The following is a 22951-nucleotide window of genomic DNA, read 5'->3' as shown; positions in this document are numbered from 1 at the left end:
ACCCAAAAAAAATGGGAAAATTTCAAATTAAAACAAGTGGGCTGCATCCTTTTCAACTTTATAGCCCATATTTAACTTTACAATTCAGTAGCCCACAAATTAGGGGCCCAAATCTGAAAAGGGGCGTTATTTCCGGTATTTTGAGACTACCAAGCGCGATTTTATCTCATTCAGCCAGATTTTCTCAGATTCTTTTCAATCTTCTTCCAAAAATACTTCAAAAACGAGATCCTGCGATAAATGCAGGTACGAAAACCCTAGCATTTCTTCTTCATCTAGAATTTATTCAAATTTTTTGCTACGAAGCAGCGCAATTCTCCTTTTTGCTGCAATTTTGATTTCAATTTTTTGTTAGATGGAGATTTTTCCTGATTACCTTCTTCATAGTGGTGAATGGGAAGAAAACAAGTTTGTGAATTTCATCAGTAATTGTGTAATAATTGAGTCCACATTCAACTACAACAATTTAGTTGCAGCTATTTCGGAACAGATTAGGATCGATAGTGATTTAAACACAATAAAGATTAACTTTGTGCCAAATATTGGTTTGCCGCCGATCACGATTTACAACGATACAAGAGTTAAGGTGTATATAGAATTAAAGAAAAAAAACTTGAATTTCATTGAATATCCCCTGTTTGTGACAGTGAAAGAGATTTATGAAAATCATTTGGTTGTTACAAGTTCTGTGGTTGCTTCAAGTTCGAGTTGTTTGGTTGCTACAAATTCAAATTCTAGAGATGTATCAACAACTGATAGCACTGAGATTATTGATATTGAATTGATTGAAAATACGAATTTTAGTGAAAACACGGGTATAATAGATAATATGTTGAACGAATTTGTTGAGGAGGATCAAGTTTATAAGGATAAAGAGACACTTATGAATGTGATGAAGAACTTGGCTGTACGCGAGAGGTTCCAATTCAAGGTGAAGAGATCAAGCGCAACAAGGTATGTCATTAATTGTATATTCTGTTGTATAAATATGTATAAAGTAGTATATATTTGTATATAGGTATTAAAATTAGTATATATGCAGTTTGTATACAAGTGTATTTAGAAGTTGAATGATGTATAATACTAGGTATCACCTTACATGTCTGGATGACAATTGTGCTTGGAGTTTCAAATCTTCTACCGTTTTCAAGGCAAACATATTCAAAGTGAGAAGTTACAATAATAATCACACATGCGGCTATGGTGAAAGATACTTAACACAACGTCAAGCTACTTCGGGTATAATTGCTAGTATAGTCAATGACAAATATGTTAATCCAAAAAAAGTTTACACCGCAAATGATATAATAGAGGACATACAAAAGCAACACGGGATTGAAGTGAGCTACATGAAAGCATGGAGAGCTAAAGAAATAGCAATGGCAATGATAAGAGGGAGTCCGAGTGATTCATATAAGGAGTTGCCGAAGTATTTTTATATATTGGAGCAAACAAATCCAGGATCGATTACAAAGTTGCACAAATCAGAGGATGGGTGCTTTCTTTATGCATATGTTTCGCTATATACATCTATCAAGGGCTGGGAGCATTGCAGACCGATAATGGTTGTTGACGGAAGCTTCCTTAAAGCAGCATATAAGGGTACCATATTGACTGCTTGCACACAAGATGGAGCTGGTGAGTTGACAGCATCTATGTTTTTTCTGCAGTTTGTATAATGTTTAAGTTTCATGTATAAAAGTGTATAGGATTTCACAGCTGCTGTTTTTATAAAATTTGCAGTTGGTATAAATCTGTATAATTGTGTATAACTGTGTATAATATTTGTATAAATTTTGCAGTTGGTATCTCCAGACTAAATTACAGTCTGAATCCTAATATCTATTTTTGTATAAACAGGAAAAATCCTTCCACTTACGTATGCAATTGTGGATTCAGAGAATAATAAATCTTGGGAGTGGTTCTTTATCCAGATAAAGGGTACTTTTGGAGTTAGGGAAGGGATGTATATAGTTTCAGATAGAAATGAAAGCATCTTCAATGCCACAAAAGCTGTGTACCCAGAAGTACCACATTGTATTTGCATGTTTCACTTGTGGCAGAATGTAAAGCGCACATTCAAGAAACATCACAAACAATTGAAGGATATCTTCTTTGCTTTGGCAAGAGCTTACACGATAGAGAAGTTTAAGTACCATATGACAGAGTTGTGCAATATTGATCCGAGGGTGCAGCCTTACTTGTTCGAAATTGGGTACGAAAGGTGGTCTAGAGCATATTCCAAGGTGAAAAGGTCGATGGTAATGACTTCCAATATTGCAGAGTCAATTAATGCAGCTAACAAGGATGCTAGAGAGTTATCAGTAATGCGATTGCTAGAGTACATGACAAATTTGCTACAACAATGGAACAACAAAAACAGAAAAAGTGCAATGGAGACATCTACAGAGCATGGGAAAAAGTACGACAAACTCCTTCAGGAAAATCTGATTGCATCGGAGCAAATGACGGTAAAATGAATCAAATATAATGAATCTTGGCACTTCTGACATGCATTTTACTGTTCTTTAATTTAATTTAATTTTTTTTAAAAAAAAAACTTTTGCAGGTAAGGCTTGCTACGGATCAATTATATACTGTGCTTGAAGGGGTAAGGAGAAACATAGTGTGCCTTGAAGAGGGAACATGCAGTTGCGGAAAATTTCAAATGGATGAACTTCCATGTCCGCATGCTTGGGCGGTTTGGAAGAACCAGCAGCTGAAACCTGGCCAATATTGCTCTTTTTACTACAAGAAGGATAAACTCCTTAGCACTTATGAATTTCCAGTGAATCCGATGCCAGATGAGAGTTTATGGGTAATCCCAACAGAGGTAATGGAAGATGTGGTCCTACCACCTAAAGGGAGAAGGAATGCAGGAAGGCCAAGAAAGGAAAGACTCAAGCCTGCTTCAGAGAAAGAGTCTAAGAGAGCATTTTCATGTTCTGTGTGTGGACAAGGTGGTCACAATAGGAAAACATGTAGGAATCGACCAAAATAAATAGTTGGAAACAAAACGCTTCCTATTACATTTGTTGTCATGTTGAGTAGTTAAGTTTCAGAAACAATATAGTTACAAATGTTGATTAGTTAAGTTTCACAATCAACTGACATGTTTGATTATACATGTTTTGCTTATCCAATAATAGTGTTTTCCTGTTTTTAATGGTACTAAATATATTGATAGATTGTAGAAATACAAAACAGGACTGCAAACAATCACCGGTATTACATGTATAAAGATGTATAAATGAGAGTATAAGTTTGTATAAATTTGTATAACTATATATATAATTGTATACGTATGTATAAAACCTGCTACATTAACAAAACTGCAACCATAATGAAAATACATACTTTGTTAAAGGACAAAAGCAACTGAAAATATTCATTCCATAAAGATTGGATTCTCAGTCCATATCCATGTCTTGTTTCCCTTTCAGAATTCCAAAAGTACCTGAAGAAGGTGTCTCAGGAAATAAAGGAAGAGGAACTGGGACTGGACCCATTTCATCCTTAGGAAATAATGGAAATATAGGTAACATAGGAGGAGTCATAACATACAGAATATTCTCTTGAACAGAGACGGATTCAGGATTTGAAATTATGGTAACAGGCAAAGAAGCGGCTGAAACCGAGACTTGACTTTCACCAGCAGTAGCCAGAAAAGGATGAAAAATAGGTTGCATTCCATTTGGAATAACACAATGGTGAAAGAAGCAAAGTCGAATAGCTTGTAAAGGACAAAAGCAACTGAAAATATTCATTAAGATGTAATTCATTCACAACAACAATGTGTAATGACTGCCTCAAATTACATTCACATCTATAATATCCTTTAAGGTTATCTCACAAGTAGCAGAATAGTTACAAAACTAGGCAACAACTCCTTATACATAGAACAACTACAGTAAAATAAAAATAACAGAACTACTTTCTTGGTCGCCACCTCTTCCTCTTCTTCAAAAGTCTCCCTGTGATTTCATCATCACTAATTGCACCAGACTGTTATTTTTTCCTTCCATAATCCCATAACAGAGATCCCCACCTGGTGCGAAGTGTATCAATGTCAAAATTATCCTTTCGAATTTCTTTACCAAGGATGAAATACTCAGCAAAGCCAGCAACAAAAGCACCACAATCACTGTAATTAAAAAGATACAAATCAGATTCAAATACGTACACTAATAGTAAAATAGTAAAACAATTGAGATTAACCTACCATTTGATTTGTTGGGGAACATTATTAATCAGATTAATCTGCAAAGCATAAGAATGAGATTTAACAGTATATGCACCATTGTTCCAATCAATGCCCTTTTTCTCGACATAAAAATCAAAACTCTTCAAGAAGTAAGGTATGAGAATTGCATAAGGTAATGCAGCATCCAAAACATGTCTATCATTAAGAGCCCCACGGTTAGAGTCATAGATGTGGATGCATCTATCTACGAACGTAAACACCCCCAAAACCCAATGTCCCAATTTTGCACTTCCGCGCTTCACAAAGATAGGGAATAAGACGTGGTCAACAGTGTGCCACAGGACATTTGCATCACAATAATAACCTGTGATGTACTCTTCTATCTCATGCCCGTCAGGAATCACTGAAGGATCTTGATTCACTTTGAAATCTTTGTATAGGGAGTTGATTTTGTTACCAAAGGCAAAGTTAGTTGTAGTAAACTGCATGGCAACACTTGGCCCATATTTTCCCCTCTTCCTCAAATAATAAAAGAGGACATCCAGGTGCTGAGACAAGAAATAAAACAGAACAACCATCACTACCAGATTTTTAAAATATAGAACTTTATACACTATTATACATAGGTATACATATTTATACAAGGTTATACAATGTTATACAATCTTATACTGTGATTATACAAAGCTATGTATACACTATGCAAGTCTCAAAACAACAAAGATATGCAACAAAAATAAAAAGGAAATTAGAACAGAAATTTATTAAAATACCGTGTCAATCAAAGGGCGGCCACAATATGCAAGTGAGTGGAACCAATCCTTCTTGGTCACATAACACGAGTCAAAAGTAAAACCTTCCACAAGATTATTTACTTCATCGGGATATATATGTTTAGCACTTCAAATCACAAAAAATAAAAAGTAATCAGAACTACATTCATTGACAAGTATAAAATCAGAAAATCAAAGATTGAAGAAAGTGAAGATACCTTCACCTCGTATCCATCCCATTATCAACAAACACGCAAAACTCTTTAGCCAATGGCGACAATGTATCAAAATCATCAATTTCAATCGTGAAAGGATGCTTCATATAAAAAATGAGCTTCGGCGCCGATTTTGATGCTCCAGAATAAAAAACTGGCAAATATGGAGATTTGACATATTTTCCTGGTATTCTCTGTCTAACTGAATGCTCAGGAGAAATGTAATCATCTTCTAATTCTATGATCGATTGTTTGTGAACCACAAGTTGGGAAATCTGAGCTAAATCTTCATCACCAATCTCATCCCAAAATGTGTCACCCTTGACATCACCTGCTGCCCTTTAGAAATAGAAACACAAATAATACAAAACTTCAAAAAGGAGAAAAGAAAAATCAGACAAAAAAAAAAAGAAACCAGAACAAATACCATTATCAACACCATCAGTAACTCTCTCGTTAGCTGTCACATTATCTTGATTCATATGATTGACAAAGTTAGGAACAACATCATATTGATAGCCATCAAATTCTCCAAGACTAGATGTATTGTCATCAAACACGGGCTGACGAATCTAATAAAAAACAATAGAAAGAGAAGGCATGTTGAGTTCAGAGAAGGCATAACTGTTGACTGATTTGGTTTTATCAGTAAACAATTACCTTAGAATCAGTAAAATCCTCCCTCGTTTGCTTGGGTTCCTTATTATTCGGAAAACTGAACACTTTTTCAAAGGAAGAAACGACATAGTTGTTGAGCGTCGTCACTGTATCAGTCAATTACAACAAAAGCAAATAAACAACCATGTTTATAACCAAAAAGTAATTATAAACTACAGAAAAGCTAAAGGTCCAGTACCTTTCCAACATCACTCCTCAGCTTCTCAATTTCATCATTTAAAAGATCAAGGCGCACAAAAGGATCATAACTTGGATTAGGCTGTGGATTCATAGTCTGAGGAAAAGGTCGTTTAGACTGTTGCTTTGCATTTTGAGGATAAGGTCGTGTAGACTGTTGCTCCATATGCTGAGACAAGGTGAAGGTGCAACAACATAATCATCAGTGTGAGAGGCAGGAACAACAAGCACCTCCCCTGATGCAACATCATCGGCATTGACTTCAAAAAGTGTGTCGATATTCAGACTTGACATCTCTTCAGAAGTAGGGGAAATGTTACTATAGTTCAACTACAAGAAGAAAAAAACAGGATTACAATAGTAGAATAATACAGAAAAACTGAAATCATATATGAAGAAGTATTATGGTACAAAATGTTTACCTTGTCGACACTACACATGATCACGCCGCCAGTCAAATCCGCATATGATGGAGTGTTAGTCACTTTCCAATTAAGAATGCGTGGCACATTTGTGCCAACGCGAACAACTAGATTCTTATCAACCATTGAGCAACACTCAAAAAACCAAACCTGTAAAGCAAGCGGCAAACCTCCAAGCCTATACATTGTCAAATAATCGCATTGCCTGTCCCTCATTGTCCTTAAAACATCTTCAAATGACTTTTTCCCCCCAAGGAAACATCTTATATTGGCCACTTTCGATGATATCAAAATCATCTTTGGTGATACCATGATTATTGGCATCAGAGAAGATGAAATGATGGACAAAAACCATCAAGGCCATCTTGAACGCATCTTCATCCGACTTCCACTCCTTTTGCTTGAAGCGATCAAGAAGCTCCCCCCTTGATATGGCCTTTTTTCCATCTCCTGGAAAATACTCTTTCAACAACCTATTAACATCTGGTTTGTCATAGAAGGAGGCGTCGTCGTCTACGCACATCAAACCAGTGATAAGAGCAAACTCTCCAATGCCAAAACGCAGCAAACAACCATTAATCTTCACCCACAACTCCCTTTCACGTCCCGGGACGACTTCCCTCAATAATATACAATGAATAAGTTAATTTTGAATTTTAAATTGAGGGAGGTCCAAGAAGTACCCAAAACAACTAGAACGGAACATCTAAAGCTGCGTGTCAGTCAAACATTGCTTCAAAATGTTCACAATATTAGGCTCGGTATGGGAACTAATCCTGTTGTAGAAATAATCAACTGGTTGTATATAGAAGTCCCCAACCTTGCATATAGGAAAATAACAAGAAATAGATCAACAACAAAAAATATACTAATAAATTTTATAAAACTGTATATATAAGTATATCAGTACTTATATAAAGATGTATAAACAGATGTATAACTTTGTATAAAACTGTATAACCATGTATAAATAAATAGCAAAACAGGGAATACCTTCAACTTAGTTTTTCTCTGATTCAATTTCTTCCGAATAGCAACCCTTTGTTCTCTCGATTGTAAATCAAGGCAAGACTCACCATCATCCTTCATCTTTCTCCTTTTCCGTTTAACATTGCAGACTTCATCATCTTCATTAAACAAATCATCTTTCAGCTTATCTGTTGATTTTGCAGTCTGCCGCATTTCTTACTCCTTGGTCTAACAATGTTAACCGGAGTAGGAGTATTACTTGTTTGGGAACGAGTCATTCGACTGCTCCCTTGTTGCAACATTTTTGGAGGAGGAGGAGACTAGAAATCATCATCATCGGGAGCCTGCACATGCTTATTTTCTTCAGAAGAAGAGGGTGAGGGCAAGTCACTCGATGATTTAACTGGAGTGCCAGTATTTCTCATTTGAGAACGAGTCATCCGACTGCTCTCTGGTTGCAAGATTTTAGGAGGATCAGTAGAATCAAAATCATCAACTTCTAGCGCCGGGGCATTTACATTAGATTCTGAATCAGGGCTTGAGGGCAACTCCCTCAATCGTTTCGCATAATCTAACCTAACGCCTTTTCCGGCAATCTTCCGTTTGCCTTTAGAAGCAGACATTTTTGAACGCATTTTCTACAATAAACCACACAAACAAAGCTTTAACAAAACAAACACAAAAGTTAAAGCAAACACAAAACTCACACTGTAAAAAAACTCAAAAGTTAACCCAAAATGCCATAAACACAAAGCCAAGGCCAAAACAAAGCTTTAACAAAAATGAACACAACTGAAGCAAAACAAACAAATAAAATTGTAACAAAACTCAAAATCTAAACAAAAATAAAAGCCATAAACTCAAAGCAGAGGTCAACTTTTCCAAATTTTAACAAAACTCAAAAAATAAAAAATTCTACCCTAAAAGTCGAAATAACAAACCATGCATTTCGTTTCATCAAGTTTAAGTCTCAAACGCAGAAACAAGGAACACAAAATCATTCGAAAAAACACAGCAACATTGAAAAAAATTGGCGTGATCAGCAAAAGCAAAAAAAATCAAAAAAAAAAAAAAAAATTCAAAACCAACACTGTAGGAAAAGCATAAAAGGAAACAAAAATTACCTCAAACTAAGATAGAAACCTCGAAAAGCAACTTGCACACAACAATGGAGTCGGTTATGGTCTGAGAAAATCGAGAGGAAGAGAGAGTGAAAAAAGCGTGAGGAAGAGAGCAACAAAGAAATTAAATTTAAAATATTAAAACGTTATGTTAAAGTGTGGGCTACCGGGTGAAAATAAAATTTCATAACTTAGCCAACATGGACTATGCCGGGTAAAGGCCTCAAATATGAGCTATTTTTGGGTGGGTTGTATGGCCTAAGTGTTATAGGGTGTAATTTCTTCAAAAAAAATCTATCATACCTAGCTTTATGGTTCTTCCCCATTGGAGAGAGGAAATAATTTCTATTAACCCGCTAATTTTTCCTCTTTTATCTCCTACTTTTTTGTCCCTTTCTATCCTCTTGTTTTTTTTCCTCGGCCAACATAGTTAACAGGAAAAGAGTGTAAATCGAACTTGTAATGTAGCAATTTGAATTATGGTTTATTGGACATCACCTGTCTTACATGTTTGACTTTGGCAAGTAGCAACCAATATGAATTTTCTGCTGCACATCGCGAGTCTAAAGAAATATTCACTATGGACACCTAGGCTTGCCCACTATGATAGGATTTTTTTTGTTTTTTAAAAAAAATGTTTGGTACGAAGGTAACGGGAGAGAGTAGTAGTGCAAACTCAAAAACAATTTATATAGTGCTAATGGTAATAATCAAATGGCATATGCACAAGATAAGTTAATTGGTCAAATATAAGCCCCGGTTGGTCATAGATTTTGTCAAAAATTTTCTAATTTCTTTTTGACAAATACCTCTTTGTTTATAGATTTTATCCATATTTTAGCAAATTTTTAAATCCCAAAACCAGCTCAAGAGCTGTTTTGGTCCAAAATATTACCATTTGGTTTTTTTAAAAAAAAATAAAAAAAAAATTTCCCTAAACTTTTGTATTTTATAAATAAACCCACTTTCTTATATTATGAACCAACTAATCTATATCTACTCACTTTTCACTCGTTAAACTCATGCGGCTCTGACCTTCTCTATAAACAGAAGAAAACTTTCGTCAAAGTTGTGCCAATCTGTGGCAATCCACCGCAAAGACAAATTTGAAGGTAATTTACTAAAATATGCTAATATTTGTATAAATTTTCTTCAGATTTGTTTCGCTTGTTTTGTATGAATTTTCTTCAAAATTGTTGGGTATTTTTGATAGTTTTTAAAACTTATGGGTATAAGTTACATTTCATGTTTTTTTAAAACAAAAAGTGAAATATATTTTGAAAAATTATGTCCAAACAAATTTTCATCTTCAAACCAAAATTCACCAAAATCAAATTGTTTAAAACAAATTTGGAAATCTATGACCAAACGCTTGCTTAATGTCTGTATGGCCAATAGGGGTGTTGGTTATGGTTATTTATACTAGTAATAAATATTTCACATTTCAAATAAGCAAGTTATGTAAAAGCAAAACATTTTTCCCCAAAAGATGTCCTCTCGACCAAATTAAAGACAAGCTTTAGCATGAACCTCTCTATGAACCCCTTTACAGGCATTGCGTTGGTCCAACTCTTTATCTTCACATTTGATACATCCATCAAATTAAAAAATTTAATCGTATCAGTTAAAAATTATCATAAGAGTATATATATCGCTTTCTCATAATTCAGAGATGAATTTCTATTTCTATTTCTATTATATAAAAGGGAGAAGAGGAGGTCGACCAAGGGCATTATGGTTATTTCAAAAATATAACTGCATTGTTTACTTGTACATTAGGCTTAAAAGCTTGGTTGTAGCCTATGGATTCCTAATGACCGAAAAAAACAAAATCAACGTGGCCCTAATCTATTGAATTAGTAGACCCCACTTCTCACTCAACCTTAACTTGCTTCTTTAAATGCACTACTTGACTACTTTTAATTTTTGATTTGTTTGAAACTAGATTATTTCTCTATTATCACTTTCACGGTTTAAAAATATTTTTTCAATAAGTATTTTTAACTAAAAATTATCTGTTAGGCAATTTATAATTTAAACGTTCATTTGATTAAAACATCTTATGGTAACATACATTTATATATAAAATTCTATTATCTTCTTAAGAAAAATTATTTCATTTGTTTTATTTACTAAATATTTTTGGTAAATAATATTTTTAAAAAAGTGGCAATGATTTATGTATATTTTTATTAAAATTTTCTTATATTAATATCAATTGATATCATTTTAAATTATCATTAAATTGTAATTTCAATTGGACACTTTATAAATCAGGAAAAAATATATTTAAGAATAAAATATAGTTTCAAGTACCATTTTTATTAAAGGATATTGAAATTTGTTTAAATTATATAAAAATAATTCTCGTTATAAAACATTATTTGAGAATAATCTAATTTGGTATTTTTTTCTTTACTATATATTAGGCAGCATGAGAAGTATCATTTATGTATGATTGTACTTCTTCTTCTATGATCAAAGTTAGTCGGGTACTTCCTCTGTTTTTAATAAAGAATTCAATATTATATAAATTTTAAAAATACATAAATAAAAAATTAATTATTTTTAGAAAATGCTCAACAAATAATTATAGTAAAGAAAGTGGTACTACACCCTAGAGTATCAATATCTCAATCGTATCAAATGAAACTCGAAAAAATGTGTGATCGAAAATTGTATTTATTTTTAATGAATTATCCAAATATGTCTCTAGAATAAAATTCGAATTTAGTTATTATTATTTTTTCAATAATTCAAAAATCACGATTATTATTTCAAAGAACCAAAAAAATATTTTTGCATCATCTATTTGGCAATAAATGAATATATTTTATTATTCAAATCTGTATAATAAAAAAGTAAAGCAATATATTAACACAATTGAAAATACTAAAAGAGTACAAGTATATATTATTCAATTTAAACAATGTGAAAGTACATCTCAACTTATTTTTCAACAAACTTTTTAGTCATTTTTTTTATAATCAATTTTAAGTTTGGTGACATGGAAATATTTGTTTAAATTAAAAAGTGTAGAACCTTTGTAGAAATACTCTAACTTGTACTTGAAGTATTGTATAATCTTTGTTATAATAAAGTGTCAGACTTAGACAAATATTACAAAGTGATTGTGGTAATACGATTCAGAAAGATCAGACAAATATTACAAAGTGATTGTGGTAATACGATTTCAAAAAGATTAAAAATGCACGTAACACAACACATAAAAAACAATATATGTAAACATGATTATATTCTATATGTTATCACACAAAAGCCTGTTTTCTATCTTCTTTCCTTAAAGATGAATAAATGTGTAATTAGTAATAGATCAAGAAATATTAAAAGGAAGAAAACAAGAAAAATGAGAGGCTTTATTTAAGTTTTAGCTCGCGCCAGAACTATATTCGATTGGTCAAAAAAGTGTATAGTGTTTGTGTATAACATATATATAACACATATATATATATATATATATATATATATATATATATATATATATATATATATATATATAAAATATACAAAGCAATAATTGAGCCCGCACGGGTATGCCATCTAGTATGTAAATAAAAGACACATGGGAGTATGCTTTTGCCCTTATCTAGTCCAAATTTTAGAATTTTCATAAGAGCAAATACTTTCAAAAAGTGGAAAAGAAGATGTCACGCTTTTCTCTTTTATCTGTTGAGTGATACTTTAGTAAATAAAGACACGAAAAGAGAAGGTTATTCAACGTTCTATTAGTTGTTTGTTGATATCGTCAACTGAAGAAAATAAAGACACTTTGATTTTCATTCTTGATAATTGAGGGTTTCAATCAATATTTTGTACTTGTAGCTATTAATAGCTTTAACGGTTCCAACTTTCAACTGAATACTAACCAATGGAAAAAAAAATATACAAACAAGGTTTTAGGATGTGCTTGCTAGGAAGGAAATATATTTTCGGAAAACTCTTATATATTGGTTATCTTGATATGCTCAACTTATTTTTAAAGGATAATTTATTACACTAAATTTGGAAAAGCTATCTTAAATTTTTTAAGGACGTAAATTACTTTTTATAATAAGTTCTTAATCCATACACCTTATTTCCATCATAACTATTGAAGTACCAGTAGTAATTTTCAATCTTTTTTAGTCGTGAAGGTATTCCAACCAGCTTATCTATTTCACCAGTCTGTAATTATTGTTAATCTTACCAATTAATAGTAACGGGTCACGAGTTTTGACCAGAGACCAGTTACAATTATCTCCTCTCTTTTAACTGCGCAAATCATTTTCCAGATCAGTCCCTATTTCATAATTCATACGAACCATGCCATTACTAGTTACTTCAACCAACATCTTTTCTTGTTTTACATTTTAATACATATTGTGACGAGTTAATTCTTAGTTGCAATGCATAAATCTTCTTCTTTCCGTTGTTTTCTTCTGATTCATACGTCAAACGGATTAGATAGTTTTGTTATTTTCAACATTTGAAAAAATGTGGGGCTTTGGGTGGTTGTTCTTGCAACTTGCAATAATTAATACAGCTATAAGTGAATTCAAAGATAAGCTAATTGAGTTTCTCTTAATCCTAGAGCAGCTTGTGGTTTACCCCGAGATTTGTTTTTTCCTTTAAAACGTGGTCTAGAATCTAGATATTTCTCGTTTAAAATTATCCAAAATTTGACAATTTAAATCTGACTTCAAAGCCGTGCAGCATTTGAATTGTAAAAACATTTTTTTAGAAAATAGTCAATTCATTTAGAAAATCGAGTTTCTTACATGTAAGAGAATTTCTTTTTTTAAAAACACAGGTTGATGCTAATTTTCACAAAAAATTAGTCCACGACCAAAATTTAAAAACACGATTATTCAAAGCATGTTGTTCACGTACTTCTCTTCATGATTTAACACATGAATGTAGGACTCAATCCAATATTTCCTTGTTAAATTGGGTTAGTAGGGAATACAACTTTAGCTGCACCGTCCCTCTCCCTTCCTAATTTTCTTTTAACAAAATATTTTAATTTATTTGTATTATATTTAGGGTGATGACCCAGAACAACAACAACCTTCAGTATATTCTCGCAATTGGGAGACCTTACCTCTATGAATTTTATAGAGGTAGAGAGATTGTTTACCATAAACCCTCGGCATCAGGTTTGATAAAGAAGAACAGTACTAAAAAAACCATATGAAAATAATGAATGCAAGAACGGTAACAACAACCAAATAACAAAGCAATATATAAGAAAACCGACAAGGGAAACAATAGATAGCAATAAAATTAAAGTTATCATAGTAAAGTGAAAAGTCAGAAACACGAAAATCCATTTTCATTTTTTATTTTACGGATCGAACAAAACTTATGTTGGTCGCGTTGAATTTTTACATCAACAAAATGGAAAACCCTAAAGTCGAACAATAGAAAATGAAACCTAGCTAATAATCGGAAGAGGAATTTTTCGACACCACTATTATTTAGAGTTTATTAACTTCCTAAAGTTATTATATACATAATATTTTCTATAACTACTATTTAGTTGTTACACGATTGTATTTACTGTATTAATTCATGAATACAATAGCAGAATTCGCTTAAAAAATAGGGGAGTCCAGCTGTACGACTGTATTCGCGCTACTGTATTCATGAATACAGTAGCGAAATTTGCCTAAAAAATAGGGGAGTCCAGCTGTCTAATAACAGAAAGAGAATCAACTAGCATGTTTCACTCCTACTTTAACCCAACAAAATCAATTCTATATAATTGCTGCTACGTGACTGTATTCGCGCTATTGTATTCATGAATACGGGTATAGGGGAGTCCAGATGTGCGACTGTATTCGCGCTACTGTATCCATGAATATAGTAGCAGAATTCGATTAAAAATAGGTAAGTCCAGCTGTTTAATAATGGAAAGAGGATAAATTAGCGTGTATCAATATTTTAAAAGGCTTTTCTGGGACTCGCCTGGGGCGGGGCACTATCAAAACGCCTTGAGACTCATGTGTGGGGCTTAGTTCGTGAGGCTTACGCCCCCAAGTGCCCGACTGTGCGCCCTAAAATAACTAACACTCAACGTTCAGGACTCGCCCAATAGTTCTTTTGCAAATCATGTGTTGAATTCATTAAGTTGCACCTTTGACTCTTACTTTAACAGATTAAATGAATGATTAGAGTTCTTTTTATCTATAGGAATGTAAAAATTGTGAAGAACTCAAATAACGAACTATAGTACTGCATATTTACTAATTGAAAACATCGTGAGAGTGAATATCATTTGAATATTTCTTCTAGAAATAAATAACCAAAATTTATATCTTTACTTGACAGATCTTCATGTCTTAGTTCTATGTCTTTCAAAATTATCACACATTTCTTATTTTACTATTTAAAAACAATTTTATATTTACACATGAACGGGTATAAATTACAGTGTTGATAAAGTTTATTGAGTATTTACTTTTAAAGAGGTAAAATATATAGTTTGATAATTTTTTTGAGAAATTATAATCTTTAATTGTTTGAAAGTTAAGAGATTATAGTTAATTTATATTTTATAGTAACTTTAACAATATTGTATTATTTATACTTGTAAAATATGCTAAATATTTCATTTTATATGAGTTTCTTTAATCCTTTTTAGTTTTTTGAACTTTTAATGTATCTTTTATATTTGTATTGTGTTATAATGCTATATTATTAATGCATAAATTTAAAAAATTCAAGATCCGCCCCGTGTCTCAAGGCTTTTGCGTTGCCCCGTATTAAGTAAAACGCCCTATCTCACGCCCTCGCCTTTTAAAACATTGGCATGTATCACTCCTAATTTAACTCAACAAAATCAATTCTACATAAATTTTACTACTACTGTGTTATATTCCATATATTCGCGTGACTGTATTTATAAATACAATGAGGTAATCATGAAATATGGTGTATACTGTTCTACTCAATTCAACTGTATACATTGTATTCAATTTACAAATATTCATTATTCACTATTATACATTGTATTCAATTCAGCGTATTCAATTCGACTGTATTCAAATAACGAAAAATTACAAAACACAGTGATATTCGGCTATATTAAAAAAGACAGACCTTTGGAATACATAATAACATGCGAAAAAATAATGTATTTATATAAAAATATAATATATTTGAGTGTATTTGTATAAAATATAATGTATTTGTATCATTGTATGTGATTAAATTAGCAAAGAAGAGAAGAAAGTTCGTCGGAGATGACTTTTTTCGGGCAAGCAAAATACTGTATACATTGTATTAAAACTAAAAATAGAGACGAAAAACCTGGCCCTCAAATCTTCTCCAACGTAGCCACGGTCAGATCTGTTCGCTAAGAGAAAGAGCCAATAGCGGATGATGACGCCAGCAATCAAAATTGAGTGCTTTAGTAAATATACCTCGTGTAACCCTATTCAGAATTGTTGAATCCGCCATTGAAGATTAAAATTGGAGTTTCTTCCTAAAACCCTAACAATGGCGAAAATTAAAAAAAGAGTAAAGAGAAAAAGAAGAATGGCAGAATAATTTGGCGTGAACCGGCCAAAAGGTTTACCAATTAGCACGAACTTTTGGAGCAAAAATATTGAGGATCAATTCTAAAAAATTTATTCATAAAATCTTGTTGTGTGAGAGAGAGAATGTGGAGAGAGAAAGAAGAAAAATGTTGATGTGATTTGAGAGAGAACATGTGTTAACTGAAAGAAAGAGATTGAAAAAATATAAATAGCGTATTTCACACCTCAGCGGTGGTGTATACAATAAATACCTATTTTGTTATAAAATATAAAAGATAGCTATAGATAATAATATTTTAAAATAATTTTAGTTTATATTAAATAGGGTGTATTAATTTGTTATATGAGGTAAAAGGAATGCATGCAACTGAACAGTTTAAAAGGATGCCCTCGCATTTTTCGTAGAAATGGCGTGGGGTAGCCACTGTTTAAGCTGGTATTTGCTTTTTATCCAGCATTTTTAATGCTAAGCAATAGTAGCCACTAGTCTATTAAAATTAATATGAAAAGACTGTGTTAACCTTTCCTTCCCAAACGGAAATACACCGATGCATTCAAAACATAAAAACTTCGTATTCTCTAGTGTTCTCTTGGTACAAATCGCTGCTATTTCGAAGAATGTTAGAAATGGACCTCAGTGGACTTTTTTCGGATATGGTATTTTATGGGAGCTTTCGTAAAAAATTTATATCCGTCTCTACTTTTTTGTTTAAAATTTGGTTGACGTTGAAGCTATTATGCTTCTGCTATTTCTCTTGTGGCAGAATCGGTGTGCTGATTATTTTTCTTTCTAGTGAGTCTAATGTAATAGGGTTTATTTGATCTTAGCTCCTTGAGTTTATTTTTAGATCTAAAAGTTGCGAAAATAAGAAAAAGAGTGATGAGTAAACAGGAAATGCAATTCCTTCCCAGAAGTTAAGGACATGTAGTCCTGAAGTCCTAAAGTTAAATTCAAAAGTTAAGGACATGGTCCTCAACTTAGAGTTTCAAGTTCAAAAGTTAAGGAAATGTAGTCTTGAATTCCTAAAGTTAAGTTCAATAGTTAAGGACACAAGTTCAAAAGTTAAGGACATGCAGTCCTTAACTTACAGTTACAAGTTCAAAAGTTAAGGACAGACAGACCTTAACTTACAGTTACAAGTTCAATAGTTAAGGACAATAGGTCCTTAACTTTGATTTCCAAGTTCAAAAGTTAAGGACAGACATTCCTTAACTTATAGTTACACGTTCAAAAGTTAAGGACAAACAGTCCTTAACTTACAGTTACAAGTTCAAAAGTTAAGGACAATAGGTCCTTAACTTTGACTTACAAGTTCAAAAGTTAAGGACGCTTGGTCTTGAAGTTTGAGTTCCAAGTTCAAATGTTAAGAACATGTAGCCTTGAAGTCATGAACTTAGAGTTCCAAGTTCAAAAGTTAAGGGCATGTAGTCTTGAAGTCCTGAACTTAGAGCTACAGGTTCAAAAGTTAAGGGCATGTAGTGCTGAAGTCCTGAACTTAGAGTTCCATGTTCAAAAGTTAAGGACATATAGTCCTGAAGTCCTGAAGTTAAGTATAAAAGTTAAGGACATGAGCAAAAGGGTATTTTCGTCTGGGCAACTAAAGTTTATTAAAGCAGTGGCTAAAGATTTAAGACATTTTAAACGATGGCTTAAAAGTAAATACATATGTTATTAGCGGCCAACCGTGCACTTCTCCCGCATTTTTCATCTGAATCCAAAACTGTCAAAATAGCATGGTATAGCGGACCGATCAATCAAAAATAGCCACCGTTTACGAAGTCAATAAAAAATAGCCACTATTTTACTATAACAGAGACCGATCCCGTATAATATACTGGAGTTTGGGTGCATTTGTGTACGAACTCCAGCATATTATGCTGGACCGGTATAGTTTGCTGACTCCAGTATAATATACGGGAGATTGGAGCATCGGTGCTCCAAACTCCAGTATAGTATACTGGACAATTATACTTGCTGGAACTCCAGTATATTATGCTGGAGTTCTAGTATAATTATGCTGGAACTCCAGTATAATATGCTGGAGTTCCAACATACTATCCTGGAACTCCAGTATAATATGCTGGAGTTCAAGCATATTTGTGCTGGAACTCTAGTATAATATACTGACATATTTTCCGGGTTTTGAACAGTGTTTTCGCTCAGATTTTTCTTTACATGAAAAGTGGCTAAATTTCGATTACAATAAAATTGGGCTATTTTTGAACGACCAGTTGTAAATCTGGCTATTTTTAAATTTCTCCCTCCAAAACTAGATGTCATCTCATGGTCCATGTTGTACTTAACTTTGGGCCTTCGGTCTTTATTTGAGGGGATTTTTATATCCCTATACCACATATGAAATCTTATTACCCTCAATGTTTAAGGTTTGATTTAATTACAAACCCGTATACCAAATTACCAATTCTATACCATATTTAATTAAGGGTCTAATTAATGGGCTGTTTTTACTCCTTAATTAAAGGTATCCATTTCTAATTAATGGGCAGTTTTTACTCCTTAATTAAAGGTATCCATATATCTCACGTTTCTCTCTCCTTACCCCTCACCCTCTCACCCACGTTTTTACCCATACCCCACATTCTTTTTACCATTTTCCCTCTTGTGTAAGTAAACAAAATTCCCTCTTTCTGGAAAATGATTTGTTTGAATTCCGTTTCGACGTCACCTGGTCGAAAGGTTGCAGGCATCACCATCGTGGCCATCAAGATTGCAGGCATCACCATCGTGGCCATCAAGTGTCATAAAACAACATGGGCGATATGTTAGTGTCGATCCAATTTAATGGGAAAAGACGTGATAATAAATCACTTCTAAACTTCTTCTCATATTTCTTGATTGGAATGTGATGAATTGCTTTTTTTGGCAGCTTTTATTTGTAGTATTTTGTAGAAATTTTGTAGATGAAGAGCCAATTGTAGAAATGTGACATCCACAATTAATCTGCAAATTGTCTGCAAAATTTTACAAAAACTACAAATTAATTACATTTAACCTACATTATAACTACAATCTGGAAACAATTTACACATGGAAGTTCTTCAAGTTGGAATTGGCCACAACTACATTTCTTGTTTTCTAGACACACAATGTACCACTTCACACCATCCAACACAGTATGTATATGATCTGTTGAAGCCCTCACCTACATTTTCAGAACAAACACAAAAAAAAAACATTTACAATATTAAAAATATAGTATCTACAATATATTTACATTTTATCTACAATTCATCTACAAATTAACTACAAACTATAAGTAAACTACAATTTGCCTACAATTTATCTAAAATCTGGAGACACTCTATATTAAAATATTTTTTTCCTGCATCAAATAAAGAAATTGTAGTCAAATTGTAGATATATGTAGTAAATTTGTAGATAATATCATAAAACTAAGAAGACCTATTGCTATTATTTTTTTCTTCTTATTTTTGTTGTTCTTTACAAGCTTTAAGTTATTATCATTGACTTCATTTTGATCTTAGCCTTGAAGATGTTGAAGGGGTTGATCAGTTGCGATGGGAGGATCAGTAGAAGATAAGGGTATATGTAGAGGGTGGTGGATCATGATCCTCAAACACCCCTAATCCTGCTACAACGGAACTTGGTATTGAAGTCTCTCAAACCTCCCGTGATAGAAGAAACGAGGAAGAAAAGATTTTTTCAACTTTGAGTTGTTGAAACTTGAAAATTTGAATTGTTCGTTCTTTTGTTTTTCGAGAATTTGATTTGTAGTTCTGGAGAAAAATACGCAGATGAGAAATCTCCTTTCCCTTTTTAAAAATTGAATTTAATGTAGAATCAATTAACACCAAGATTCTCTCCTTAATTTTAGGGAATATTCTGCTCTTTTAATGCCTAATAGTCGAATGGTACAAAATTTGTAGGCAAAACGTGGACTGAGCGGGTAATTAACAAACAATGCATATTTTTTATAATAAGGTTTCATATATGGTATAGTTAGAAAAAAATCCCTTATTTGAGCCCTAGGCCTATGAGACCGAAAAAGTGTATCATATGAAACCTGGCTTTCATCAATTTATTGAGTAATACTAGTGTAATACACATGTTATTTGCTTATTTATAAGCAGTTTGGCTTTGCAATATCGGGCAACAACATTAGTAATTTAACTTTCATTTCATTTATCTTTTTTTTTTTTTTTTTTTATGTGAAAGAGTAAGTGGATTTAGTACTTTTATACTTTGTCGGACGAAAAGGGGTGAGATGCATAAATAAACATTTTTAGCAATGTTTTAAAAGACGGGGCATGAGGCAATGCGTTTTAACTCTGACGAGACGAGGCGTAAGCCCTAAGATATGGGGCGTAAGTTCCACAAATCTTTAAATTTTACTAATATCAAGAATTTTAAGATAGTATAAAATAAAAAATAATTATAAAAGTTACATTAACATCACAAATTAAAACAAATAATCTATTTAAAATATTTATAAAATAATTCAACTATGAATAATACAAAGAGTATGACATATATCATAATATGCAAATTAGCTTCAATGTCGTTACAACTCAAACATCAAAAGTAATGTATTCGATACGAAAGTTTATCTGTATCTCTTAAGGAGTAATAAATCTTGAAAGAATTCTGAGTTCTATTTGAAAGAGAATTTATATAAAAACATAATTCACAATTTAAATATGATTCTCTAACATCATTTATTTTTAAGTTTCAACAACTTAATAAAGTGACACATAATTCACCATAAAATACCATGATAACTAATTATTTATAAATAGTTACTAGCTAATACTGAGCTATTAAATTAATAAGTATTGTATCTCGTAAACGTGAAAAAAATAATATTTTAAAAAATAATTATAAAAAAAATTATAGACTATTATATAGTAAAGACATAACAAAAGTTAATAAATAAATACTTTAAATGAAAGATTTATGATTAAGAAAAAAGTAATTTTGAATAATCAACAATTTATTAAGAGAATTTGAGGATTTACAAGGTTAGTTACATACAATGGCATAAAGTTCTATTAGGCGAGCCCAACAAACTGAGCGTTGGACGTGTTCGGGGCGTAAGCCCCGATGGCCGAGGCGTAAGTCTCACGGAACTAAGCCCCACACATAAACCCAGGGGCGTTTTACGAGTGCTCTGCCCCGGGCCGAGCCCCCGACGAGTCCCAGTTCTACCTTTTAAAACGAAATTTTTTAGGACCCTTATTTAAATAATAGTCGAGATTTATAAAATGTTTAAAGTTTAGCAGCCTCAATCAACTTTGAACATGGAGTTTTATAGTCGGGTTTTGGCTGAACTCAACTTCAAACCCGTAAGTCTGAATTTGAATTTTGGCATTTAAAATATCAGACTTTTGGGTATGAAATTAGGTTTTGACGGAGTTCACCTTCAAACTTTAGGTCATAAAAAAGAAGCAGGTAATAATAACAACAGTGGCAGGTTCGGTCTAATTTTTTTCCAAAGTTGGCTAATGAATATGTTTTAAATAGGAGTGCTACAAGCGGCTATTTGGTATCATTTTCTAGGATTGCTATGAGTAAAAGAATGTCTCTTCATGCTAAGAATTGAATTTTCATTGGTCTAACATTTGAACCACCATACACGAATTGAACTCTCGATGAGATCATGATCTTTGTTTTTTATGGGTGTTCTTAGCTTATCATTTTGTATGTGTGTGAGACAGTGTCACGACCCTGGTTCGCCCTCCGTGAATCATCGTGACAGCACCTAGTTTCTACGACTAGGTAAGCCTAACTTTGCAGAAGATAACCAAACTTGCGGAAGTAAAGCAATTTAAAACAGAAATAAAGCAATAATAGTGTGTAAATGTGCCGCTCGGCATACACCATGTTTAACTCTCAACACCAAACATAAATCCAAGACCCAAAAACCCATGAATCGCAAGCTAATGAAAGAAATACTACATGGCTCTAGCTCCGAAATTTCTAATAAAGAACAGAAAAGTACAGAAGGGCTAAATACTAAAGGCATGAATAGAAAAAACTCCTTGGTCTGCGGATGCGGCAAATGTACCTCGGAGTCTCTAAGCAGTCGCCTCTCTCAATGATAGTAGGCCTGATCAGCAGTACCTGGATCTGCACATGAAAAACATGCACAGAAGGGGCATGAGTACACCACAGCGGTACTCAGTAAGTGCCAAGCCTAACCTCGGTTGGGTAGTGACGAAGAAGGCCAGGGCCCTACTGAGGTTAAATACAATATAAGGGTTAACTGTGTAGAATAAAATAGTATAAATAAGTGCAATAGTAAGAAATAACATAGAATTGACAAAACAACAACAACTAGAACAGAGACGACACAAGCCACGGAAAGGATTACAGCTCCACACGAAGATAACAACCCGGAGCACCTTCCAGGATACCGTCCTGTAGTCCCAATTACAACTGTCCAGTGGATCTCCCGGAATACCGTCCCGTAGTCCATCATATATATGTCCGAAGGATCTCTCGGTATCCCGTCCCGTAATCCAACTATCAATGCGCGATGATCTACCGGAATCTCGATCTGTAGTCCCAAATGTAAATATCCAGTACTGGAGGAATCTACCGGGTGCATTCCCGTAGTTCCATATAATTGTGCAGGGGGATCTACCGGGAATCTAACCCGTAGTCCCAAAGTAAATATGCAGGGGATCTACCGGGAATCTAACTCGTAGTCCCAAAGTAAACAGACAAGGGGGAGCTACCGGAATGGAGCTACTGAAATCCCACATCCGTAGTCCTAATGTAAATACACAACAACAACAACAAGAAGATATTCAGAAATGAAATTTCATATCAAGAAAACAAGTAATTCTAGCCTTACATGTTTCACGTA

The 22951-nt window shown here is 33.1% G+C and overlaps 1 protein-coding gene across 1 annotated transcript; it reads left to right on the top strand.

Moving 5' to 3' along the window:
- The first annotated feature begins 240 nt into the window (after positions 1-240).
- On the top strand, positions 241-3001 carry LOC107831103 (uncharacterized). Its single transcript, XM_075247688.1, has 6 exons — positions 241-246; positions 356-954; positions 1088-1638; positions 1744-1746; positions 1861-2471; positions 2570-3001. Exons 1-6 carry the CDS (start codon positions 241-243, stop codon positions 2999-3001), a joined length of 2202 nt encoding a protein of 733 aa, XP_075103789.1.
- Positions 3002-22951: the final 19950 nt, after the last annotated feature.

The sequence above is a fragment of the Nicotiana tabacum genome, chromosome 3, assembly GCF_000715075.1.
Source record: "Nicotiana tabacum cultivar K326 chromosome 3, ASM71507v2, whole genome shotgun sequence".
In the NCBI taxonomy this organism is placed as follows: domain Eukaryota; kingdom Viridiplantae; phylum Streptophyta; class Magnoliopsida; order Solanales; family Solanaceae; genus Nicotiana; species Nicotiana tabacum.
The sequence above is the reverse complement of the archived record's forward strand: the minus strand, read 5'-3'. Positions and strand labels throughout refer to the sequence as shown.

What these genes read in the sequence shown, in the direction of transcription:
- LOC107831103 (XM_075247688.1), top strand. An exon ending in AAGAGATCAAGCGCAACAAG is followed by an intron (nt 955 to 1,087) that starts GTATGTCATTAA and finishes GTATAATACTAG; the next exon opens with GTATCACCTTACATGTCTGG. An exon ending in TTGCATCGGAGCAAATGACG is followed by an intron (nt 2,472 to 2,569) that starts GTAAAATGAATC and finishes AAACTTTTGCAG; the next exon opens with GTAAGGCTTGCTACGGATCA.